This window comes from Pleurodeles waltl, chromosome 6 (genome assembly GCF_031143425.1).
Source record: "Pleurodeles waltl isolate 20211129_DDA chromosome 6, aPleWal1.hap1.20221129, whole genome shotgun sequence".
NCBI classification, from domain to species: Eukaryota; Metazoa; Chordata; class Amphibia; order Caudata; family Salamandridae; genus Pleurodeles; species Pleurodeles waltl.
Window position 1 is genome coordinate 375,493,952 of NC_090445.1, and position 27,312 is coordinate 375,521,263.

At 43.2% G+C, this 27,312-nt stretch overlaps 1 protein-coding gene across 1 annotated transcript in view; it reads left to right on the plus strand.

Moving 5' to 3' along the window:
- Positions 1–27,312, plus strand: part of LOC138299758 (NEDD4-binding protein 1-like) — a 253,504-nt gene that overhangs the window by 169,118 nt on the left and 57,074 nt on the right. Inside the window, exons 4-6 of the mRNA XM_069238295.1 lie at positions 8,651–8,747; positions 17,748–17,855; positions 19,441–19,542. Of these exons, the coding sequence (XP_069094396.1) occupies positions 8,651–8,747; positions 17,748–17,855; positions 19,441–19,542 (307 nt within the window). The remainder of the gene's footprint in view (positions 1–8,650; positions 8,748–17,747; positions 17,856–19,440; positions 19,543–27,312) is intronic.

Here is a 27,312-nt window from a genome sequence, read left to right on the forward strand (position 1 = left end):
GGTTTAAGCCTGAAATTCAACAGGCAGTCCTTAATATGCCGTTTAATCAAAAACAGCTTTTTGGCCCCGAAGTAGACACGGCTATTGAGAAAATGAAAAAAGACACAAGGACAGATCTTGCCTAGAAACTTTCTTACCTTGAACAGAAACTGTTGTCCTAGCCCTCTTCCCTACCAATTACCAAATTACATTGCTCAGGCAGGATTAATCAGGACCCTTTGCGATCAAAGTCCACATTGAATTTCAAAGTCAAGCCCTATCGCCATGCATTTTCACGTCATTGTCTGTATTTCCACCCTCCAGCTGCAGAAGTACAGCCAGTACACTTCCACTGTCTGGGGAAGCTGTATCCTCCTGTATACCAGTACTCAGACTTTCTCCACACAGGTCTTACTTACCATACATGTGCTGCACACTGACTGCATGTAGACATATTCGACACAAGCATCGACAGAACTTTACATGAGGGGGATCAGTAGGCTGCCCTCTCTCTGCCACAGAGAAAAAGGTCTGGTCACATTACTGGCATTACTGATTCACACAACCCCACTGTTACACCGCAACCACTTTGTGTTTCTCCTTGGCCATGAAGGTTAGTCCTTTGCCAACTGTGAAGATACGATTGGAACAGGTTCTGGGTATTGCGTTACCAGGGACAGGCCTAGACCTCTATACACACCGTAGATTAGCACGATGCTCGGGTCAAATAAAAACAGTTAAGATACCAGTTTCACGAGCAGCCAGGCACTCAAGGCAGTGGTATATACCTGTTCACCATGCAGGAGACAGTCCGTTCCCAAGAATAGCTATGACCTTAAACATTCCAACATGCAAAGTGTGGTCAGCTAACTGGCTGGAGGTGTATTGCATGACAAGTAATGATACACAAGAGCTAAGAAGTAATGGACTGGGATGCAGCTCAGTGGCTGAGATTAGTTAAAGCATTCCATCTATCATATTTTGTGCTGTTGAAGTAAGTCTCCCTGAGTAAGTGCCCAGGCAGGAGCTGTTTGCTATGCATTAGGACTGAAGCAGCACCTCATGATTCAAGCCCAATTAGGCAATTGCTTGGTCTGCGCTTTCTTGTTTCCCATTCAGAGGGGATGTGACCTATCAATTCCAGCTGACTGGCCCTTTTCGGATGTATTCAGTGGTACAAGACTGAGTTCCATATGTTTGATCCTTGAATGTAATGGCACAGGCAAGCTAAAACATTAAGAACTGGAATGAGACCCAAAATGATCACTAGTTGCTGAGATAAGTGCAAGCATATCACCTATCCCTTTTTTTCTAATCACATCAAATAGCGCCACTCTGCAGCTATGGCCACAGTACAGGAACGGGCTGAGTGGCACAGTACACATTTCGCTAACGTTCACAGAAAAGGTACAACCTGGGCAACAGCAGGACATATTTTCCTACTTGCACATTGAGAAAGCACAGCCGGCTCCAGTGCAAGCTTCACGAATGGACAACTTAGGGTACAGTATGTGCAACCAAAGGACAAAATACTGGAAAGAAGGTGAAGCCTCCTGTAATTGATTTGTGTGGTCTTCTTACGCACCTGTTTTGCATTTGAGTTCTCAAATTGTTGGATGTCAGGCATGAGGGGTTCATCCAGTCATGGTTGCTGCTTTGAATCAGATACTTTCAATTCTGCATTTAAAAGTACTGGCATGCAAATTAAAAAACAGGTTTTGATTTGTGGTTCATCCCTGGCACTGTATAATTCGAGACCAAGTAGTAGAGGAAGCTTCCATCACCCACCAAGGACAGTACAAACAGCTGCTGTCCAAACTTTCCTCATTCGCATGTACAGCATTGCAAGTTTGCAGTACTGTTAGTGGAATGACTACCAGCATTCTCTGCAAAGCTTAGACGCGTATTTAACTAGTGATTGGTGGGCATTGAATGCATGGTATGAAGTAATCATTGTAAGTATTAGGGCTCCTTGCCTCTTTCAGGTCATTAACAGCAACTTGAATGCAGCCTGTATGCTGAAAAGAGTTGGCCCCTGTGCTCTATAAATTGCTCTCTGTCACTCTTGATCTTAGTCACTTTGTTGCATTAGTAGTTTCTGCACTTATTTGGCTTACCACAGATGTGTCTCTGACCAGGCAAAGGATCCTGTCAGAACCCCTTTCTAAGAGGCACAGGACAAGCAGTGGCTACTAGGCCCAGCCGTAGGTGTTGAGGACCTTCAATCCTGATGTCCTGGTGCCCCACCTACTATGGATACTGAGCAGCTGGGAAAAGTACCTCTTCAGCATTTGACTGTCATGAATAGTGTTGTCCAAGCAGTCCAAGGTTCCCTCGGGAACGGAGGTAGATTCAAGGAGTGATCACAGGCACAAAACTCACAGCAGCACAAGTATCTTATTGTCTAGCCAAATGCTTTTATGAAAACAGATGTATTTTATTTTACTGCTATTAACATAAAGGGAAATACAACATTTACAAACTACTTCCACAGTCCCCTGGAGGTCAGGGCTCTAGTATTTCTTAGGCAGTCCCCTGTGTCCCACTCCCTCCTCGCTTTAGCGTTAGTGGTCACTCCCCATTCATTATAGGCAACATCCAGAGTAAGCCCCACTAGTAGTCAGAGTCTCCAGAGCTCCACTCCGAGTCTGTCTTAAAGGGAAATGTTTTCCAGCATCGAAGCTAAATCTAGTAAGCAAGTTCTCCTGGGGCTGACTGGCCCGAAATCAGTCCCCCTCCACAGGTACTTGTACAGTAGCGGCTGGTTCAGTGGTTCAGGTGAGTTCACTGCACGAGACCCAGGCGGGCTGCTTTCAGTGTTCCCCAAGTTCATTACACACAATCGTGCAGCCAGAGAGACCAGAAGTTCATCGGGGCTCCTTCAAGTTGGTTAAGATGTTGGGTCTGTCCCATGGAGAGCCAGGGGCAGTCAGGGGAGAAGTGGGAAGGGAGGCTGTGAGCGGGAGGCAGTCAGCAGACGGAAAGCAGAGGACGACGCAGCAAGCCCGGAGCCGCCCAACCCGTCCACCAGGGGCACGCAAGAGAGCGCCTCACACGGAAGTTACTGTAACTTCCGGGACGAGATCGGGGAGTGGAACGCCGAAGGAGAGGAGAACGAGCGGCGAGACCGGAGGACAGTGGAGACTGACGAGGGTGAGAAAAGGGACGAAGTAAGGAGCGAAGGAAAGGAGAACCAGGAAGAGAATGGTGAGGATGGGAACGGAGAGGAAAAGGACGCGTCAGCTGGAGAGCAGAGGAGAAGGCTACGAGAGACTGAGTACCAACCCAGAAGGAACGTGGCTACACAAGGTACGGTTCCTTTTTGGGACTGGGAAGACCCGCAGCATGGAAGAAAGGGGGACAGAGATGAGAGCAGATATAAAATAGTCCTTAAGACAAAATTCCAGACGCCAGAGACCACAAGCACTTACCCCTCCCCTTTTTGTGAGCACTATATTGGTTGCCTTTCTGGTGGTCCCTCACTACCTTACCCTATTAAAAGAAAACAGAAAGAGCCCTTACCGGATAATCCACCATATTTTCTATTCTCGAGGTGACGCTCTCTGGCACAACCCTGTGAAGAAAAGAAGGAGACAACTGATTACACCTGCAGAAAACGTGTGGTGTAGTTTCATATTCATCACAACAGTCAAAAACAACCCCTTGGACACAATAACTTCTTACAGAGGCGTAGCGCGAAGGTCCTGATGCTTATTCTCTGTCACTGTGCAGGTCTGCAGAGGTTCCCATGTGAACTCTATCCTCCAATGATGATCCCAACTAGATCACACTACTTGCTTGGTCCTGGTGACCCCGTCTGGCATATGGGGTCAAGTCTCCACTGCACATGGGCTCTGACCCGATCAGCACAGCAGATTCCTTCACGGCAGCCCCTCTTGACATACGGGATTGCCGGTCCCTCGTTGCATTCAGGCGCTGACCTGATTGGCACAGCAGTGATCACAGCTTACGTCACAGCAGCCCCTTCTGGCATACAGGGTTGCCAGTTCTTCACTCTACATCGGCAACAGCCCCTTTGGCACAGCGACGTTCATGGTTCACTTCTCAGCAGCCCTTCTCTGGCAACAGGGGTTGCTGACTTGGCCCTGCTCATGGGCAATGACCCAATCTGTGCAGCAACTGCCTCCTCAAATCAACCAAAGAGAAGCCACTTGGCAGAATTCCACCCTAGACCTTGCTTCCTCCAACACTCTCCTCTGCTTCACAGTGCACACCAGTCTTGACAAGCAGACAGGCGCTGGTGCTCCAGGCTTCAGAGCAGGTGGTCTGATTCCCTGGGTGATGTCTTCTCACCCAGCTAGGAGACTAGTAGGCCTTGGCCCCCAGTAATGGTTACAGTTCTAGTCCCAGTTCTCCTCCTTGCACAGCCCAACTGGCTATTTTACATTTGACAATTTTTGGGGTCTCAAGATCCCCTTATAGTCTATTTCCAGGTATCAAATGTGATTTAGAGCCTGGGTATTTGAAGGTTATTTTTTCGGGTCTGCTTCCTGTTTGAAATGCCCACTCCTCTATTCTCTCTTCCTCCAGAAAGCAGTTTTATATAGCAGAAGCGACTCCACAGCTGATAGTCCCAAAACACAGGCCATGGGAGTGACTAGACTTCCCACCTGGATATCAGCCACAGTGAAATGTGTATCAAGAGGTCATCCCAGGGCACCAGCCCTACTTTCCTGATCTTCATAACAGTCCAATCTCCTTCCTGTGATGTCCCCAGGCCCCTTCCTTGTGACAGTTCTCTGAATCAAAGAGCACCCTTTGAAGTGTACTAAGGGAACCAAAGTCTACCTTTCTCCAGTGTGCCCCATCAAGCTTACAGGAATACAGCAGTACACCAATCTGTCTAGGGTTGTTCGTCTGCCTCCTCTCTTCATTTTTCACCATGCAGACCTCTGTCTCCCAAAGTGGAACCCAGAGTCAGCCATGTATTGTACCACCCGCAGGCCCACATACACACAGAACATGAAAATGTCATACATGCATTGCACAGTACTGTATTATCCCCACGTTGTATAATTCACAGGCAAATATACACCCAGCATGTGCACAATGTACATGCCCTGCACAGCCCTTCATCCTTCATCTACTGTGACCATCACAGGCACATATACACCAGGCACAAACATATAAAATATACACACTCCATAGTACCGCATTATCCATGTATTGTATCATTCACAGTCACTCATACACACAGCACATCTACACTACACATGCACTGTGCAACCTACACATCAAAGATTTTTAATGTTTTATACATTATATTAATACTGTGCAGGGCCAAATAAAAAGTAATGTGGTTAGAAACAATTGTACGAATAAATCTGCCTTCACAGATGTATTTGTACTGCAAATCTATTCTCTACTTTCGTGCAAAATTCTACACATGGAAAAAAGATATTAGAATACATGTAGCGTTGCCAACAGTAGAATATTGTTTGTTACCATTGTTGAGAGAGGAGAGTGGCCATTACAGGTTTGAGGAATCTCCTTGTTTACAGTGGCGTCTCTCCATACTCCACAACAGTGATAAATAGCATGTTATGCTCCTCACATCTGTGTGTGTTGGTGTGTTTGTATGCAAAAAGTCTATGGGGGTCATTCCGACCCTGGCGGTCATGGACCGCCAGGGCTGGGGTTGGAGGATGCACGCCAACAGGCTGGCGGTACATCAAGGGCAATTCTGACTGCGGCGGTAAAGCCGCGGTCAGAAAAAGGAAACCGGCGGTTTCCCGCCGGTTTTCCCCTGCCCCTATGAATCCTCCACGGCGGCGCAGCAAGCAGCGCCGCCATGGGGATTCCGATCCCCTTCCCACCAGCCTGGTTCTGGCGGTTTTCACCGCCAGAACCAGGCTGGCAGGAACGGGTGTCGTGGGGCCCCTGGGGGCCCCTGCAGTGCCCATGCCAATGGCATGGGCACTGCAGGGGCCCCCTAACAGGGCCCCACATTGATTTTCAGTGTCTGCTTAGCAGACACTGAAAATCACGACGGGTGCAACTGCACCCGTCGCACACCAGCAACTCCGCCGGCTCCATTCGGAGCCGGCTTCCTCGTTGCTGGTGCTTTCCCGCTGGGCGGGCGGGCGGCTTTTGGCGGTCGCCCGCCAGCCCAGCGGGAAAGTCAGAATGACCGCCGCGGTCTTTTGAACGCGGTACGGTCTTTTGACCGCGGTACGGTCTTCTGGCGGTTCCCGCCAGGCGGGCGGTTTCCGCCGCCGGCGGGGGTCAGAATGACCCCCTATATTTGTAGTGTCGGAACAAAGGGCAGAAGTGGCCATTTTCTTCCCAAAATATTTATTAAGCTATGTATTGTGTGTGTGTTTGCACACACATTGAGTGGGGGACTCCGCAAAGTCTATGAGATTGCAAGAGGCAGTGAAATGGCAGTGTATCTGTGGTTGGTATCAGCTGTCTTTATCTGAAATGTACATGGGGAACAGGAAATGCTACTTCGATGTGCAGGGTGGTGTTTGTATTATGAGGTGTGGACATAGTGCTTTCAATGTTTTCTGCAGGAATGTGTAGTTTATATATGAGGGCCCAGGATGCTTTTTTGGGTGTGGCATTTACCTAAATACATACCATATTTCTGCAGATAAAATCCTCCCATGTGAAAGCAGGTTAATAAAAAACTGGGATATAGTAAGAGTAAAGACATGTATGGTTAAGTGGGTCATATTATTATTATAGGAATAATCACATCTGAAAATGGCAAATGACAAGGAGCCTACTCCTGCATTCCTCAGCGATCTGGATCCAACAAATCCACAGCCTTTTACTAATTCCACATTTGACACATCATTCTTTCAAATCGTCTGTTTTCTTACCTCTGTTAAAATGACATGGCACCCGCTTTTATCTTTTTTTACTCTTATTTTTAACTGTTGTCTTTCTTTTCTTCTGTTCAGCTCTGTCTCAGTCACTGATGGAACAGTATTTGTTGAGGCATTTAACTTAAGTGTAATTTTTGTGTGTAATGACAAGCTGAGAAGCTATCTGCAGATACAATTATTACATTTCCAATATTGATTGTAAGCTTATATTTGTTTATCCCTGCTGAGTTTGGGAGACATAATACTGATGTTGTTTCCTTGTTTCCACAGCTACTTCCAAATGCGACTGTCACTTTCATGACTCGTTTGGAGACATTTCATCAGTAGCTATAACACTTTTTATTTCATGACTGCACACTTCCTGGTGAATTAGTCTATAAGATGGAAGTTATCTGCCTCTGTTTATTCTCTGTAGCCTGAGCACAACCGCTGCTGTAAAAACCTATAGGAGCAGCTTTACTCTATCAGTGGCTTTAGATTGTTTCCCTCAGCCTACTTTCAAGTAGATCCGACTGTACAGGGCTAATGTCACTGTTGGAAGGGCAGAAAGATTATTGGGGATCTACTTGGAAGGGACAGGATGGAAAAATTAACGACATACTTGAGTATAACTAAACTATTGTTGCACAGGATAATAGTATGATGGGGCCCCAAAAAAAGGCAGTAGCCTCAAAGTTATGTCTCTTAGCTGTGGGACGGACTCCATTTTGAAGACTCCAATACTTGAATTGGATACTTATCCTGCTAACAAACGCTGATGACATAGCAGCAGTTACCTAACATGCTGCAAAATGTCCCCTTCAGTGGATGCTTGGAGATACTGTATGAAAAACGTGTTGGCAGCTCTGATGATGTTTTGAAGGAAAATAAAGAATTGTTATTTTGATAAAATATTCATACATTGTGGAGGCCAACAGTGCGTATAATTACTGATGTTGTTTGCAGTGGTGTAGACATTTTCACAATTAATATATGAAAAATGGCACTGTCTACTAATTGATGTACCTGTGCATTTACCCTCTAAAAATGAATATGTAACATAATGGTTCTTTTCTAACCTTTTTAGCAGACTTTACTGGAAGCAGAGTAAAGTTTTCTACACAATAGAAAAAACACTTAACATTGATTATATTTTAGTGCAATACTTGTTATGGGTATGTAACAACAGCAGCACCATTGATACCGTTGTGATAGTACACATAGAGAGTGACACTGAAAGGTAGATCAGGATACAAAGAGAGAGAAAGGGAGAGTGAAAGAGCAGGTGTGCATATTAAGGGAGACAATCAGAGAGAGAGAGAAAGACTCACTGGTAGGATAAAGACATTACAGTAAAGTGGGAGAGAGTGCGGCATAGGCAGATAGTAGAACACTACAAGATAAACCGAGGAAGAACGAGTGAGACAGAGAGTGAAACAGAAAGCAAAATAAGGAAAAAATATATTTTTGATACATTGAGCTGCAAAATGCCCTATCTGGTCTTAGTTTTCTCTATAATGTTTTATAGAAAGAACATTCACAGCCATCCTGGAGAGAGTTGGCTCACTGGTCAGTTACCACACATATTAAGTGAGTTGGTAGAAAAATATTTTGTTTGGTTCAGGTCAGATCAGGTCAGGTCTGTTTCAAAAAGTTCCACTCATAGTTTTACTCCCACACTTTACTTCTTGGTTAATGTAAACATATCTAGTAAACAGGACAGAAAGTGTTGTACCTAGGGCCACCACACACCTGAATCTGGCTTTGCCTGTGCCACCATTGTCCCCCTGTCCTCACCACACTAATGCCTTACTAGTTTCTTGCCTCCTTTTTTGCAGAGCAACACTTTCTGACACAGCTGAACCAGCTGAGCCTGCTTTCATTCACCCCCTCGCGCACTGTGGCTGGCAAGAGGATCACCTCCTATGATGACAGGTACTGGAGTATGTACATGCGTCAGATAGGGTGCCAGCCTGTGTGGTGGGTGTCCACCATAGTGATGGATGGGAGGATGAATGGAAGAGAGATGAATAAGTTGGAAAATGAGTAGAGTATGTAGTGATAAATTCTGAGACTACTAAATGTAGTAGCTGAAAGATTGGTATGGATGAGTGGACGTAATTGATGTGGAATAAGGTTAATTAAATGGGAAATGTATCAGATGCAGGAAAGTTTATGAGTGATTGGGTGAGAAAATCAATGGATTGAGAAGGCTGGTGGTTCATTCGTTGGAGATAAATTAGCAGATTCATTTATACATGTATGACCAGATGAATGTATGCATTCATGTGTGGGCATATCAGTAGGTGGGTTTAGCATGGGTATAAAGTTTGAGTGGCAAACACTTCAGTAGTTGGATTAATAGGCATATGCAGTGGCGGCTGCCGCAAATCTCATGGGAGGTGAGTGGGGAGGCAAATAAAAAAAAAACACACAAAAAAAGAAAACGTACCTGTCCTGCTGCTGCCGGCCACCTTGCTCCTCTTCTCTCTGGTTCCTGATGGTGTCTCAGCAGTCCCTGGGACACCAGCACACACTTCCCCACACAATCCTACCACTGCTGTCATGCTATACCTAGCATGACAGCAGCAGCAGGATTAGTCTGAGTGGCTTAGTCTGCTGCTCAGACAGTGCATTGGAGTCTGTGCTGTTTCTCCAACCCAGCTGTGCAACACAGCTGGGTTGGAGAAACCTAAGTGCGCATGTAAGTTTGACTGGCCTAAGTCGGACGCCCAAACTGGCATTCGTTCTTAAGTGCACTCCACTCCTCCTCCCCCCGCCCATGGCCCAGTTCGCCCCTCCTTGCACACGTTGGCTGAGCCAGCAGCTGAAAAATAAAACGATAATAAAATATTGTTTTATTTTTCAGCTGCTGGCTCTTAGCCAGTGAGGTGACACTGCTTTGCCATTGTGTAGGAGCCACCACTGAGCATATAGATGGCTGGATAGACCAGGTGGGGTTGAATACTGAAATATATTTACCTGAATAATAAGTAGATGAAAACATTGGATAAATGTATTTTTGGGGGGTTGATCATGAGACAACAGTGTCAGTTTTAGGAATAAATTGATGGATGAATACTTAAATTGATCAATGTGATGGTTTTGCAGATAGTCCAGGAGATTCATAAATGAGCTAATTGTCAGGAGGACTGATGGATGGGATGAATAAGTGCATTGTTAAATGGGTGGCTCGGTTGTCTGCTTAGGTAATTGTTGGATGGATTAGTCAGTTTGTTACTTAGATGGATGAATGAATTGGTGGTTAGTTTGGTGGATGGATTGTTGGACCAATTGTTGGATTGATGATCCAGTTTGTTGGAGGGGCAGACCAATGAGTGGGCTAATTGGTAGATGGGTAGGTCCATTCATAGAAAAATGGATAGACGGACTGTTGAATTTATAGATTAATCGACAGGTGGGTCGATTGTTGTGGCTTAATTGTTTGCCTAGATTTATGTGTTGATTGTTGATCCATAGATTACTGGATGCTTAGGAAGTTGATTTGGGATAGATAGATTTGATGGATGAATAGATCAGTTGTTGGATGGGTAGAGGGAGTTTTTGTTCAGCTTTTAGGTAGATGAATGAAGCAATTACTGGACTGATTGGTGAATGTGCTGACCGATTGTTTAACTGACAACAGAAGGTTTGGATAGATTGTTGAGTTAAAAGGTGAGTTAATTGTTAAAACAGATGGATGACTTGAGTGTTGTATTGCTACAAAAAATGAAAGAATAGATTGAGGTTAGAGGGATGGATTGATCGATTATTTAATTGCTAGATGGGTTGTTGGATCAATCGTGAACAGGTAACTGCATAAAAGGATGAGGTGTAGGTTGCATAAAATGTTTACTTTTTTTCGGGATGATCAGGGAATTAAGTGTGTGTTACAATAATTGGTTTGATGGATTAAAGGGTTGTTAATGGGCCAATTGTTGGAGAGGTGGGTCAGTTCTTGGATAGGTAAGTTGATTGTGTCGTTGGATAAGTAGATCGAGGAATAAATCAATAGAATAGAGCAATGGCTGTATTGGTAGATAGATGGGGTGATTACTTAAGTGTAGATGTTGGTTTGGATCCCTTGCTGGATGTGTACTGCAATGCATACAACTGTTGATGGCTAGGTAGATGAGTAGATAATTTGCTTTTTGGGTGGATTGTTGGACTGAAGCCTACACTCTTTAGTTCTGCCTAAGTAAAATGTAATAGTCTATTAATACCCAGTGTTTGAAGACATAATTTCTGTCAGTCAGGTGTCTGCAAAAAAAAACAAAAAAAGGCTGATAAAGGAAAATCTAGGCAAAAAAACTGATGCATCTTCAGAAGCATCTTGTTCCAGTGGAGTACATTATATGGCTCATGACATCACATATCATGAATTTCACTAACTCTACCAACACTTCCAGCGGGTTCCATGTTAAATGATGCAAAAACACTTTGTGGATAGGGTCAAAAGGAGGACCTATGAGTTTAGAGTCGAATGTGTTTAAAGGATCTTGTAACTGTCAGAAACACCTTCCTAATCTCCTGTAGGAAGTCCATGATTACTCCTATTCTGGAAAAGGGGGATTTGTGAAGGTTGCAGAGGATACACCTTTATCGAAACAAACTGCTGTCATCATTTATTTTGGCAGTTAGATCATAAGGGAGCAGCAACTCCTTTCAGCAAGTGATAGGGTTGTAACCCTCTCGAATAGACCAGATAGAGAATCTCTTCCACTTGAATGTGTAGGAAGATTTGGATGGATGCTACTCGCTCAGTGTGACAGGACAATAACTCTGCCATCTTGACAGACTACCATCTGCCAAATTTAGAGATGACTTCTGGCCCAGCAGTCATGTCTTTACCATGAAAGTAACTGTTGTCACGCAGACTCCCTCCAAGGTAAAATATTTGGTGTGCGTCTGCTCTAAGTTTTGATGTCTTGAGTTGGTTTCTGAGAAACAAAAAAAGTTCCAAGTGTTGGCTGGGGGGAGTTTAGGGGTTGAATCTGTATTTTTTTCTGACCTAGCAATAAGGGACAGAAAAAATACATTACACCATTCACACTAAATAGGGCAGGTGATGTAATGTCCTTCTTTCAATTGACCCTACTTCTTTGGACCATTGGAGGAAGCTTTCTGTCGATGGAAGGAATGGGGGCTCAGTTGACAGAAAGCTTATGGTCCGCCTATTTCTAAATGAGCGGGGTGGACCAAGAGTTTGGTGTACAAGGTACTCTGTTGCATTTGCGATGGCGCACGCTGTCCGCCAAACTCTGAGTACCCTGATAGCCAGACTCTATTCAGGCTGTTGGTGTACTGACCCTTAACTTCCCTCACAATGAACCTGTAATCCTGATGAAGGCTCTTGTTACGATACTTTGAATTCTCTTGTAGGGGATTTCCATGGATAGCCATATGCGTTGAATAGTTCCACCGCCTGCGAGGACCCCAGGGCACTTTTTCCAACATAACTTCTTAAGTGTTCATGTTCGCCTTACTTGAGGAAGGCCTGTAAAGTCACTTAAGAATGTCAATATGCAGCCTAAAGGAAAGGGTACAGAGTCTGAAATTCGTCATCTTGTTTACTATAAAAAGGAAAAATAGCTAAGGCACATGCATTCAAATGCATGAATGAGTTGAAGGTTTAGCAGAAAAAATCCTTCACAAACCTTTTTGTAATGCAAAATAAGGATGAAGGAGAGCAGGGCAGGCAGGAGAAACTATTCAACGCTTATGACTATCTTGGAAATACTCCTACAAGAGAACTGGAGTTACAGGTAAGAAACTAATCCTTCATGATCCATAGCTTAAGGTTGGGTTGCAGAATCTGGACACCAAAGTTGCATAAGGGATCTAGGGCCAGATGTAGCAAAGGGTTTTTCCCATTCTGTGTCAATGGGAAAATGTGTTTGTACATATGGCCCCTAGTCTCGATGTAAGCCTCTGTTCGATTGTGAGATGAGTGAAGAAGTGTGATTCTGTTCTTGGAGTATGTCAGCTTGATAACCAATGGTAACAGTGAAAATGCGTACATAATACATAGACCTCCCTGACTAGTTGATTAAAAGGGCATTCTACCTCATACCTGGTTGGTAATAACTGGAGGTTAAGTCTGGTGATTTGCTCTATAAAGACATCTGTTTCATGAAAACCCAATTTGCAACATCATGCAGCACTTTGTCTTTTGGAGCTCACTTGTGATTTTCTTGGAAGAGTCTATTGAGTGAGCCTAGGTCTGTAATTTCGACACTTGGATGGACTGGAGTCATTTGAAGGTCTTTAGTCATAACCCATTTCTATATTATTTGCACATTGATATACAGAACTGTGGACCCTGTCCCTGCTTGTTCAAATAGTGAGTTTTTGTATTGTCCATCTATCTGTTCAAGCAGAGTTTGTCCTGAATCCATGAAGAAAGGGCTTGAAAGCTTAGTGGACTGAATACTTGAAGAAAAGACTTGAGAGCAAGGTGGACTACCTTCATTTCTAGAAGGCTAATTCTGGGCACCACATTCTTTGCACTTTAAGATAATAGAGGCATTTGTCACAAATGTCTGTCATGATGTCTTGCCGAGTACGTAACCATTTTATAGGTTCTATCAGCACCACCAGCAGAATAACTGGATTGTAACATGTTACCTATATAGTTTTCCTACCTGCCAGAGTACTGGTGCCATGGAATGTCGAGGCACTTCTGTAGTAGCATCATGTGGAGTCAAGTATGAGGGATTAGAAAAATGACATCATGGACCCCATCACTGATTAAATTTGGCATGCTGTCAGATGCACTGTCCTTTGAAGATTGCTGCACTTCAGATAGGTAGAAAATAGTCTCCTCCTAGTGATGCCCTCTTGCCCTCTGACTGCCCAGCACTGCCTGCAGGTAGGTGATGGATTGAACCGGATTAATGTTGACTTTGTCAGATTAGCCTGTGGAGACAATGGAGAATACAGACTTAGTTGGACATGGCAAAGACCCCTCTGAGGTGTTGAGGCTTTTATTACCCAGTCATCTAAGTACTAAGAGTATACAAATACCCCATCCTTCTCTGCTACGTGGCCATCATCTCCATGCATTTGAAAACATCCAAAAGAAAGTCAACTCAAACGGGTGAAATTTGTAATAACTATGATCATTATCTCATAGAAAACTTAGGAACGTTTGAGGTTTTTCTGCTGTTAGAATAAGGAAGCATGCATTTTCAAGGTAAATGGCAAAATCCAAACCCCTCTCTGAGTTGGGGAAACATTTGGTGAAAGGCCAGTATTCAGAATTTCCTCTGAGTTATCAACTTATTTGCTGATTTGAATTGAGGATCGATTTGATCCTTGTTCAGGCCTCTGCTTTCGAACTATAACATAATGGGAATAGATTACCTTTCCTTCTAAGACAGGTAAGACCTATTTGCTTCTCTAAAAAGGTGCTGAAGTCTGCTGAAACCTTTCTTGATAGTACTGGAATGACTTCAGAAGAAGAGACAGAACCAATGCTTTGAATCTCAGAATAGTCACATTGCAAACCTGTAAGCTCTCTGTTATCTTTGTGATCCTTTTACACTCTTAAAAATGCTTTCTGATGCTATCCCCTAACAGAATGGTGGGCAGAAGAGGGGTAAGAATAAAGTCACTGCTCTCCTCAAATTGGAGGTTTCCCCCTGACTGGTTTTTGTTCTTGTTACCTTCCACTTTTGACATTCTACATTGTTGATATGTATTTTCTTGCTGCTGATGTTGTTTGCAGTGGTCAGTAAGAGGTTTGATCTCTGTGCTGGACATAGCAGAGATCATTAGATTTGATGTGTTTTAAATTCGCTCTTCATTTTCAAAAACTTTGGGAGTCCTGGGTTCTTGAGTTAGTAAGGTGCATTTCTTTATTGGCAAGTAAGCTAAATTGCATGTTGCTAGAGTATAATGAATTCAGAAGTCACAGTTGAGCTTCAGAGCTAACCTGGCAAATAAGAATGTCACAAGGAGAGCCTATTGGAGTTGCGTCGACCTGCACGGTCAGAAGAACCAGCATCTTTGCTAATGACTTAATTGGACTCTGTCATTCCTCATGATGTGTATGGGATCTTCTTGTGAAGCATTGCAAGAAGTCCTACGGCTACTTATCAAATCTGCCTACCAAGATATTTGTGCTGGCAGCTTATATTGCTGTGAAAGATGTGCACATTTTTGTGTGAAGAGAAACATTTATTCTGCTCATCAAGAGGAACTGGAGATATTGGTGGTGTAGCTTGCTACTTTCTGGCAAAAGCTACAGTCCAGCTTGGTATCTCTTTGAAGAAAATCAACTCTGGCAGGTTATACCCCTTCTGAAAGCTAATAGACATAGACTTGGCTGAGTCAATAATCAATAGAAGCTTTGTGGCTGTTTCAAGAAGCTTACAAATAAGGGTACAAGAGATTTAAAATTGGAAAGATGGTGCATAGTCTCACAAATAACCGAGTTAATCATTAGAGGATGGGTGTTGGAATGTTGTGTTTTGTTACCTCTCTGAATAATAAGCACTAAGAAGGTGTTAATGTCCTCAGTTGGAGTCTGTTAGTGGGAGATTATAGTCTGATGGACGATGCAGTATAGGTAGAACCAAAAGAGACTGATCTAGGAGTGTGTGACATGCCTGAGTAATTTGATTTCTGAAGATATGTTAAAAGCAGTGTCTGGAGTTCCTTGAGTGATGGCAGGTCAAAGTGCACAAGTTTCTCTATGGAGTTGGAGCCCTCTTTGAATATGTACAGTAGCCTGTTGTGGTGAATCTGGTTTTGGAACTGTAGGAGACTGGTGGGCGATGCTTTGGAGAAACAGACCATCTAAGAGACAACAGAGTTGAAAGGTCCACTCCAGATGTTATCTCCTAACCTGGAGAGAACAAACTAAAATAATCTGGATTTCAAATTGGCCGGAAATCATCTTGTCAACATGCTGACCTACTCTGCAGAAAGATGTAAGGATCTACTTGGCGTGGAATATTTTAAAGTCGAATAGCACCTCAACATTGAAGTGTCTTTCTATGTTACATGTCTTGCCTTTTAGACTTTGACCTGGGCCTTGACGGTGAACCTATTGCTACCACCTCTGCTGTCAACATGGAGTGGGAATGTTCCTATTTTTCGTGTTGTAACCTTTTTTTAGAGCTCTCTCTCAGGGAATATCTAGAAACAGTAGACTTAGCTTCAGGAGAAGCAAGCATTTCTCCCCTTTTCCTCTGACCACCAAAAAAGCTGCTTCCTAGCACCTGTGCTGGTCCTCTTCCATCCCACTGAGACAAATTTCTGTTTGCCCTTCTAAACTCTCAAGGACATCCTCTGACAATATTCATAATTTGTAGAGAGATGACTTTCTGGCAGGCGCACAGTGCAAATATCATGGGAGTCTGGGTGGGCCTTCTTGCACTTGTGGGGCACTAGAAAAACAATGAAAGCATTTTTTGGTAAAAAAAATACATGTTTTACGTTGGGAAAATAAAAACCTCATAACCCCATGCATTTGTATGAAGTTTGTGAGGGTTATGCAAAGAAAAAAGGATGGAGTTAAGTTATCCAGGATCCTGCTTCCAAGTGCTGGAAAAAATAACTGATATAACTGACACTGACTGGAAATGGTGGGATATTATTGGTTTCTGATTTCTTAAGGAACAGTGACACTGTTCTATTTTTTGGGCTGTAGCCTATATGTCCAGATTACCCTTTCCCCTCTTCCCTTCCTTCTGGTGACATTTATAACTTCTTATTCTTATTTTTATAGAAATTAACAGAATTTTGCCAAAATTGCTTTCAGATATGATGGTGAAACACGTTTCTTTTTTTTTTCCTAAAAAGAAGTTTAGGGATCCTGTGGGTAGGGTAGACTTTTCAGTGTGTATGACTGTCCATTGCTTATGACTATGAATGACAATCCCTTGGAAGAGAACTTACACCGCTAGAATTGGTTTAGAAGATCTAGGATTCAAAAGGCATAACACAAATAATAATAGATTCCAAATCAGAAAAACTGGATTTTGGATTGTGATAGGTGGATCAGTGAATCGATTTTTGGGTTATTATTTGATTGTCGCATAGATTGATTGGTCCGGTATTGAATGGAAGGGTTGATCAGTTGGCAGGTGCAAGATTACCATTTAGACAAAATCAGCTTTTGGATGGATGGGTGAAGGGATGAATTTCTAGGTTAATACAATTGGAAATACAGATTTTTTGCCTGCATCACAGGAGAATGACTCCACTGCTGTGTTTTTAGTAACTCACCTTCTAGAAGGAGTCTTAATTGAGCCTGGCTAATGTCTGCACAATAGAAAGGATGATGGACTTGTTGGGGATGGCAGGGTCAGTCTCTGTAGGTGGATATGTATGAGAGTGTATAGGCAAGATGGGAGTGACCTGTTGGATTCTGAGCAGTAGAACTAGCTTTGACAGTGCAGGACAGACATCTGTTTGGCAGGGAAAGTGTAAAGCCAGTAGGTTTCTACTACCCATAGTAGGTTTGACTTTACTGTGATGGTCGAAGTCTGTAATGTATGGATAGCAGGAGTGTTCCTCTACCTTTGATCATAACTGTGCTTGTTGGCCTGAAGTGTACTTGGGAAGAGAGGCAGAATGGCCTGTTGCATCACGTTCTGATATCTTGGTGACCCTTTTATTTGTAAGGGTAACTGGACTGTGGACTGTTGGTCCTCAGTATGGATCAACTGTAGAGAGCTCGGTATGTGCTGGCCATGTTGTCCTCCCGATTGCGAAGGCTGGAAAGCAATGTTTTTTTCTCTTTATTAGTAGCTGTGACTGCACTATCATGGTAGCTGCGCACCTGGGAGAAAAGACAGTTCTCCTGGCACTGAAGATGTATTTCTAGTGGTGTAATTGTGGTGGCCCAGTGATTGCAAGGGCTGAGAGACCTCTTAGGCCCTGATACCTGGAGATAGTTCTAATAGTACCATCTTTCCTTCTCAGGTTCTTGCTGCAATTGGCAGAGAGGACAGAGGGAGTGATCGTGACCAATGACAATTTGCGCGACTGTGCAGAGGAGTCCCCAAAGTGGAAAGACATCATCAAGCACAGGTATGGAAATGAGCATGCCCCATTTTCTCTTTTTCGGCTCCTCTCAGAACAGAATTCACATCATTTTTTCACAAATGCCCACATTTGCCAAACTCTAGAAATAAAGGGTTTTCTGTATTCCATGACCTCAACAAGTCTTCAGAGCTGCCTCCTCTCCTATGTTGCTATGCTTTCTGCAAAACAAATTGGGTTTGCATAATGTCTCATATTCTGAATTTAAAATGTATATATGTTTTCACATTAGTTAAAGCTATCTGACTGCCTCCCATCTTTCATCCCACCTTTCATCCCACTTTAAGCCTTCCACCTTGTCTCCTCTTTTGACTAGATTCCCCTCTTCCTCAGTCTCCATCTCTTACATTACCACACATTTAGTCTGTGAAAGGCTACTCTGCACAAAAGACACCATTAACATACACTTGTTGAACCAACATGAGAAAAGAGATCACAGAGACAGTGACAATTGGAGTGTGGGCAATCAGGTACAAATCAAAGTAATACGCCATGACTAATGTGCTTGGGGTGGAGAGTGCTAAAGTGAGGGGACAGTTAATGATGGGGTTCTATAGTGGAGTGATAGTATGAAAAATAGCTGAAGTATTTCGAAAAATGAAAATGGACTATAGTCTGCATGAGTGTTGAAGTAGAAGAGAGACAGTCAGTAGGAAAGAACATCAGGACAGAAAAACAGACACTTTGTTTTCCTCTGTCTGAAGTATGTCAGAAGACACTACAGATTGGGAGGAAAGAACCAAGAAACAGCCAACCCCTAGGTGAGCTCTGGGCAAGTGAGACCAGAGCCCAGTGTGTACTTTGGTCACTAAATGTGAACTTGGCACTGGCAAAATTAAGTAAGTCTTATGCCCTATCTTAGTCTCTAAGGCTGAGCTTTAAGTCGACTCGGCATCCTCTCTTGATCACTAGGGTGAGCCTAGATCTTTGAGAGACTGAGCAAGACTAGTCTATAGTCTGTTCCCCACTAGGCAATTCTGAGCAAGTCTTGTGTCCTCTCTTGATCTGTAAAAGTGAACTCTGCTCTCGGGGACTCTTAGTATGATCTTAGAGTGAACCTAGCTGCAAGAGGGTAGGTCTGGTAGAGCCTGGTTCATATTCTGGTCACTACTGGTGAAAGGAACTCGCTTTGAATGGTATATGGCTGAAAGTAGTCAGAGTTCAACTATAAAGTACCCAGCTTTGGGGATTCTTAGTAGGGCTGTGTACAGTTTAGGAAGTAGCGATCGGCTCAGCTCTGGGAGAGTCAGTGCTTGGTGCAACCAGCCATTCCTATTGCTCAACAATGAGTCTAGTGCTGCGTGATTCTAAATGGGGTGTGGTCCTTACTGTTATCATTTAGGATGTGCATGGCAGTAAACAAGTCTGGGCAGGGCACTAAGGGGGATTTCATCTGAGTGAGTCTGAGCTGGCTTTGTATCATTTTCTCATCATTCGGGTGTGCTTCATCCCCTTTCCTTCAAACCTTCCGTAATCTGTACCTCCCCTTGGTTCTTAAACTGTTTATTTTTACAACGCCACGTACATGTCATCTGTGTGGTTAGACCTCTTATCGTGTTGTTCCTCCTCCCAGACTACTGCAGTTCACCTTTGTTGGAGACATCTTCATGATTCCGGATGACCCACTGGGACGGCATGGCCCCTCTCTGGATGAGTTTCTCAGCAAGATGGGCGGGTAAGTATCAGGCTGGGACAATGCGTCTTTGTGTGTCTTCTTTGGGGTAATGAGATTTCCTTTGGAAAGTCCACAGACTTGTGTTTCTCCCATACTACTTAATATCTTGGAATATTTCACTATTTTGTGTGCTTTCCGGGTGTCACCGTCTGATCTTAAGTGCAAATCTCATGAGACTGTGCACATGTATATATCAGGTACAACACAGCACCTAAAAAAGGGTAAACGACCCAACAAGAGTATCCAACAACCATCTTACCCTTGCTAGTCCCACACCCAGTATTCGCACTAGAAATTAATAGGAATCACATATCAGTAACAACAGTGGAAAGTGTGCAGAAGCGAGGGATACATTTTGGGTCGGTTAAGCCCAGTGCACTAAGTGTCTATGGGCTATCTGGCTTCGGAAATCAGAGCTCAAATAGGTAAGTACTGAGTCCCAAAATTGGTGGAAGAGCAGTGATTTATCCACCAAGTCATATGCGATTTTTTTTTTCATGGCCGAGCAGTTGCCACAGCTTGTGAAGCTGTAGTTTGTAAGAGTGGAGTACATGTTTACTCCAGAGAATTGTGTATTTGGCAGCAAGGAACAGATGGGAGATGCGTTTGCCCTCTATTGAGTGGGTAAGCATCCCCAGTGGGTCTGCCTATGATGGCAAATTCAGGACGTTTGACCAGGTCGCAGCTTTGAATTTGGGAGAATGATGAGAAGACCACGGCCCAGAATGTCTCCATGTAGGGACAAAACATAAGATGTGTATATTGATCCCATTTCAACTGCCTCTGAATAGGTGGGGTTGATGATGTGTAAGTGGTGAGGGCTTAGGTGCCAGCGGTATAAAATTTTGATCTCCCTGCCCTGAGGATGGCGGGCAAAACTAGTGGTACTGTGGAATACTTCTTTCCATTATTTAGTGCAAAGGATGATTTGGAGGCCTGTTTCCCTGCATTATTGGAACAATGTTTTAGTAATTCCAGTCCGGGTATTAAGGAGGAAATAGATGGTTGAGACAAAGTGCTTGTCGGTTGTAAGTGTTGGAAGGACTTTTCAAACAGGGTGAATGGCCTAGTTGCTTGTGTTATAATGTTAGTGTGGGAGACCCAGTGACATGTCTGGAAATAGAGAAAGAACTTGGATTCAGGGAACTCGTAATCAGGTTTGAGTTCCACAAATGTTTTAACTCTATTTCTCTAAAAAAAAAAAAAAAGTCCCGAAGGAAAAGCAGCCACTCTCCCTCCAAATTTGAAAGGCCTGTCTAGCGAGTCCTGGGGTATACTCATTATTGTCAAGGATTGGCTTCAATGTGAATGGAGAGGAGGTGAGACTCTGGTTAGATTCAATTGAGTCCCAAACTACCTGGATGGCTCTAGTCACTGGGGAGGCATAGAGGAGTCGGCCTCTGCCTCTCATGACCTTGGGAACACAGAGGACCTCACCAAGTGGCCTAGTTGCTAAATTCTGGTTGATAAAGCACCAGGGTTTATCAGTTTCGCCTTTGAGCCACTCAATCATAGATCATAGTTGAGATGCCTGATAGTAACAAAGCAAGTGGGTAACTTCCAACCCCGCCATCCCGAGGGTGCCGTGTACAAGTCTGCATGGCCAGTATGAGGCACTGGCCCCTCCCAGATGTATGACATACAAGCAGTCTGGAGATGGGTGATATCCTCTTTTATGATAGGTAGGGGCATAGTTTGGAAAAGGTAAAGTATGCTCGGGAGCAGGTTCATTTTGATATTCGTCCCACCCAGAAGAGCATGCGATTCCTCCAGGCTAATGGCGATGTTTTGGTCTCATACAAGAGTAATTCAAAGTTACGTTTAGCGGGAGGGTAGGCGTCAAGTGAATACCCAAGTATCTGATCGATGATGAGTTGTCCAGCGTAACTGTGTTGATGTGCTAAGGGTTTTCACCAGAGAATCCCTATCCTCTGGGATCAAGCCTCCAGGTTTTGTCACATTGATTTTTAGGCCAGCGACTACATGAAAAACTGAGGAAAGCAATCAGGGGTTTTAACAAGCACTGTGGTTCTATAAGGGAAAGCAAGATGTCATCGGCAAAGGCTGAGATCTTAAAGGAGTATCTGGAGAATGAAATGCCTTGGATCTGAGAGTTTTCGCTAATGCACCAGAGGAGGAGTACAGGGAGAGGTCAAACAGAAGAGGTAATAGGGGACATCCCTTGTGAGTGCCTCTAGCTATTTGGGCAGGGAGCGAGGAGTAACCATTGACTCTGATTTCTGCAGTGGGGTTACAGTATAGCGCAGCGATCCAGCCCCTCATCCTGTTGCCCATGCATCTGACTAACTCAGAGCATTTTTCAGTCTACTCTGTCAAATGCCTTTTCGACATTAGAAACAAAAGGATCAGTGCTTTGCCCTTTTTTGAGGTGTAGGGCCAATTTAGTTTTATCACTTGTAGTCCCCGATTGAGGTCTATTGAGCCAGGCATCAGTTTGTCTAGATGATTGGCCAAGACTTTTAGAAAGAGTTTTAAGTCGAGATTCAACAAGGGAATCGGACACCATGAGGGACAGAGTATCAGGTCTTTGCCCAGTTTTTGTATCAGCCCAGTTTGGGTATCAGCGAAATAGAAACTTTAATCATGCAGGTGGAGACCCTGTGTTCTGATGTTAAGATGTTGAAGAGAAAGGTAAGAACCGGTAGGAGTAAATCCATCTGACCCCAGAGCTTTAGAAGGTTTAAGTTAGTTGATAGAAGGTAGAATTTAGCTGCTCAAATAGGGGAGTCTAGATCAGCTGCCTGGGTTAACAAAAGTCATGGCAGAGTGATGGAGTTAAGAAACGCCTCACGATGCTCTAGGGGGGCCGCGACTGCAGCCGAAAGAGATTGGCAGAAGGCTTTGGTTTCCCTCTGGTGTTGTATGTTTTTTTTATCTACCTTAATGTCACCAATGTGTTTACGGGCTTGCAGGGTTCAGAGTTTGTGAGCTAGTAGTGTTCCAGGTCCCCCCTCCCCCGTGCAAATATGCCCCCACACATGATAGGGTTATCTCTATCTAGTTCCAGGGGGCATAGTTATCATCTCAACATTTTGCCAGAGTTTATTGGAGGGAGATCTTTTATGTTGCAATTCGAGGTTTGTCAGACCAGCGGATAAGTGGGATCTAGTTGACTTGTGCATGTGCCTAAGTCTAGCTGCCTCTTAAATTAAGTGTCCCATAACGACTGCCCTAAGGACGTCCCCAACAGTGGGTTTGTCAACGTCCTTTGAGTCATTATGGGCCAGGTCGTCAGTGAGTGTTTTCTGAATTACTTCCACAACCACTGGGTCTTGGAGGAGAGAGTTATTGAGACTCCAAGTTGCCTGTTGTCTCCGGCTGAGGATCAGAGAGACTGGGCATGGTCTGAGAAGGTCTGGGGTGAGTAGTGACAGTAGCTGAGTCGAGTGTGGCACCCTTCCAGGAGAGATCAGTGACCCAAGCTCATTCCTCAGTAGATAGCTCCGGGGTCCCCCCATGACGCTGGTGCGATTTATCTTGGATGGCATTAAGGACAATACTGAAATCACCTATAGCAAGAACACCCACAGCGAAAGCCACAATCTTCTAGAGTGTGATTTGTAAGAAGTGTTGTTGGCCAGTATTGGGCATATAGATGGATACTAAACATATTGGGGCACTGTCCCAGAGGCCAATGACTGCCATCCATCAGCCACCGCCTCCAAATTTGTGGTTACCTGCCATAAAGTGGGATGAGTGAGCTAGGAGAATTGCAGTACCTGCTGATTTTGTGCAGGCGGAAGCACGGTATTGCACAGGGAATTTTCTGGGGTGAAATCTGCAGGTATCTATGCTTAAGAGGTGTTTTTCTTGGAGGAAGCATATCTGGGCCTGAAGAGCTTGGAGTTCCTCCACGATGCTCAAGCATTTGAATGGGTTATTAAAACCTTTAACATTATGATCCTGATCCTCAGAGATGTGGACGTGGGGGCCATGGCATAGGAAGCATACAAAAAAAGAGGTTGCGAGAGTCCGCCCATCCATCCCGAAATTGTGATGGTGTGGATATGCAAGTGGTTATGTGTGATGTGGTACTCCACTCCCTTCCACCTCCCCCCGCCCTTTCCCCTACAAGGTAAGAAAGAAAAACTAACAAAGAATCAAACATTAAAAACCAACCAAATGTAAGTAAAGATGTCTTTTGTGGGGCCATCCCTGAGGTGGTCACCCACATGCGAAAGGCACCCCCAGTTGAAGTCACTGGAAAGCCAAAGGGGGTATTTGGCTGTGTAGACTCCATGAGGCGGTTCAGACTCCAGCCGGGCCAAGCCATAGAGAGTTAGTGTTGCTCTCTGTTTACAGTATGAAGGTGCAGGGTCCCTACCTCCGGTTGAAAGCACTGCCGTCCCGGATTGGAAGATAGTTTGTTGGTTGTAGGTCATCCTCTTTCGCCTTTAAGAGGTAATCCAGTTGAGCCATGCCATTTTCGATTTTGTTAGTCGCTCAGGTACCTCCACCTCCCACTGTTCGATACAGACTGCCAACAGAGAGGGTCACCACTGGGTGCTGTCTGGGCATCAGAGGAGCCATCCTCTTGATCGACAGTAGGTAAGTTCAGGAGTTGTTTGACTTACTGTAGGGAGGTTGTGAGGAGTGTACGGCGCTCATGAGTGAAAGCAATGCAGAACGGATGCAGGCACCTATATTCCTTGCCCTTGGAAATCATAAGCTCGGTGATGGGTGTGACACTTTATTCATTACCTGTGCCGTTCCCAGTCGGGTTTTCGATTTCATCTATGTTGTTCTGAAGTTTCACAATCTCATGATGATATTGCAGTTAATCCTCCTTGTTCACAATGTGTTTGTGCACAATTTCTTTTACTCCTATAGAATTGCATTTGTGTTCCCGTTCCCATTCCCCAATGCATTCCAGACTGTGGTTGGTCCTTCGTCAGAGGGTGTCCTGTGAATCTCTATTCAAATTGCCCGAATCATATAACAAAACATAGACTTCTTTCACCCTGTTTAAACTCATCTAGTAAATTTATGATAAATCACAAGCATAGAATTCAATACACCTAAATGCATCATGAACTTGTTAATTCATTGACCCAAGTCTCTTCCTTTGTATGTTTTCCCCAACTGATGTTGATGTTGTTAAATAGGTCCTTCCAATAATCTGAAATCAGTGAGAGAAAAATAGGTAGATTTAAAAGGGACATAATAGACTACAAATTTGTAGTGGTTTACAACTGGGTAGAAATTTAGGCCCATAAAAGACAGAACAGATCAGAGTGGTGGGGTGGAGAACATCAACCACACATTCAAAACCCCAAGAAACATCAACCAGAGAGTTTACTACAAGCCATTGAAGGTTAACTACTAACAAAAGCTTCCATTGTCAGTTGTTCTAAGCTGTGTTTTTTTCATACACAAATCCAGTCTCAAAGGAAAAAACCCAAAGAGATACAGGCACAGAAAAAAAAGAATCAACAAGACGTCAGGAAAAAAAATCTGATTGTGAACATCTCCAAATGTTTGTTAACAATAGCTGAAACAAAGATTTTACAGAAAGGCACTTTTTTATACCACTTATCAAACAAATGAACCAGAGACAGGAATAGCCTTGTTTAAATTGGATACATACTTTAAAATGATGCTATTTCTTTAAGAAGGTAGTAACCAACAGCATGGAGAAACCAATCGCCTCAGCAAAATATAAACCCAAACTCTTATTTATGGCTCAAATTAGCCACAAGGTTTTGGATAAGTTTGAATTAGTAGTAGATGAACACATAAAGAAGAAAATTACCCCTGCCAGAGAGTGTCATGAGAAAATGACCAAGAAAGTACTGGCCATAGTCTGAAAACCGGCAGAAGACCCTACATCCATCTTCAAGGTAAAGGAGGGGCATTAGTAGTATTGGATCAGGAATTCTGTACACAGAATGTTAACCCACATGTTCAGGATGGATTAAACCAATCCCACTGAACATTTCACAATATTAAAGTTATTTTGGAAAGGTCTGAAGAAGACTAAACCATTTCAAAAAAGTATCTTATACAAGAGCACCCTCATGTTCCTAAGATTCACAAAAATATCAACACCCCACCGTTTATACCAATTGTGTCAATCTTGGGATCAGTCCACAAACCTATAGGTGTATTTCTGCATAACCACCTGCAGCAAAGTGTACAATCTAGCCAATCTGACTTGAGAGATATGACAGATTTTCTAACCAAAATACGGGAACTAGAAACAAGATCTCACAAGAGCCGTTCTTTGTATGATAGACGTCAAATCTTTATATATACATCGATCCCTCATAACTTGAGATTAATGCCATAGAGCACGCCTTAATGACAATTACAATAGCAGAAAGTCTGAAGGTGTTCATTTTAGCATTGACACATTTCATACCACAGCTGTTTTGAATGGGAAAACAAGTATCTACAACTTACCAGATGCTCAATGGGTAGTTGCACACTACCAACCTACACCAATCTGTGTATGAAAACCTTTGAGGAAGACAATGTGTTGAACAGTGTAGATTGGACAGAATATCTGATATTCTATTAGCAGGTCATTGATAACATATTCTTAATATGGAAAGGAACCAAAGAAACATTAGGAAAATCAATAGAAATATTTAAAACATAGACACCCGGATTGGTTTCATACATGAAATCAGTGACGCTAAGATTTTGTTCCTAGATGTAGAGATAATATTATGTGACGGACAGCTGTTACACCAAATCTACAAACATAAATTACCTTTTGCATTATAAAACTTTTATCAACCAGTTTAAAAGAAGCACCTTTCATTTTCACAGTTCTTACGTATCACGAGGATCACCTCCAGTCCTGACTCCAGCTCTCAAATGTACAAAGATGTGTCAAAAATTAAGAAAAAAAAGTAATATCGGAGAACATCATTCAAAAGGCATCAAAAACAACAGACTGGATCTATTGAGAAAACACACTGAAATCAAGGAGAACACAAAGACTTTGTTTTGAATATTCCACCACAAAATAAAAAAGATAAATAATCTAACAATGGATGATATTACGAACAGAATCAGAATTTAAAGCTATATTTAACAGACCACCATTGTTCACCTATGAACAATCCAGAAACCTTATGGAAATATTGGGGGGGGAGGGGCGGGTGTCAAAAACATATTCCGGAAGCTAAATACAAAGGGACAAGAATGTCATAACTGTAGCAATTGCAGTAACAAAGGTACTGAAGTCACATGTCCACTGAAGGGAGCCAAAATTAAAACTCCTGCCACTTATGATTTCAACAACTTGATATACATGTTGAATTGCCCATGTGGCTTAATTTACATGGGCGAGACTGAGCTGAAGATCAAAACAAGATTAATTGAACATAAAAGCAGCATAAGAACAAGGAATGAGAAGTCGTCAGCGGCAGTGCACTTCAATGATCAAAGACATAACATCAGTCGGTTGAGGTTTTTCTTTTTAGAAATAGGTGAACAGAGAGAAGGCACGGATAACAAGAAAGAACTTTTAAAAAGAAAGTTTTTGGATAAAAAAAATGGATTTGGTGGCATGGAAGGTATTTAATAAACGTTTGGCATATGCTTGTTACTTATGAATGAGTTCTTTACTGTCTCAGTTAATACAAAAAAAAATTATACAGATGTCTCAATCAAATCCCCAAGGTACACGATGTTTAGAATTTTAAAACAATTACTAGAATGTATTTAAAACTATAAAATCATATTATAAAAGTTAGATCAGAAGCTGGTGTTATTAGGCCTCCCCCACCCCCTTGGTTA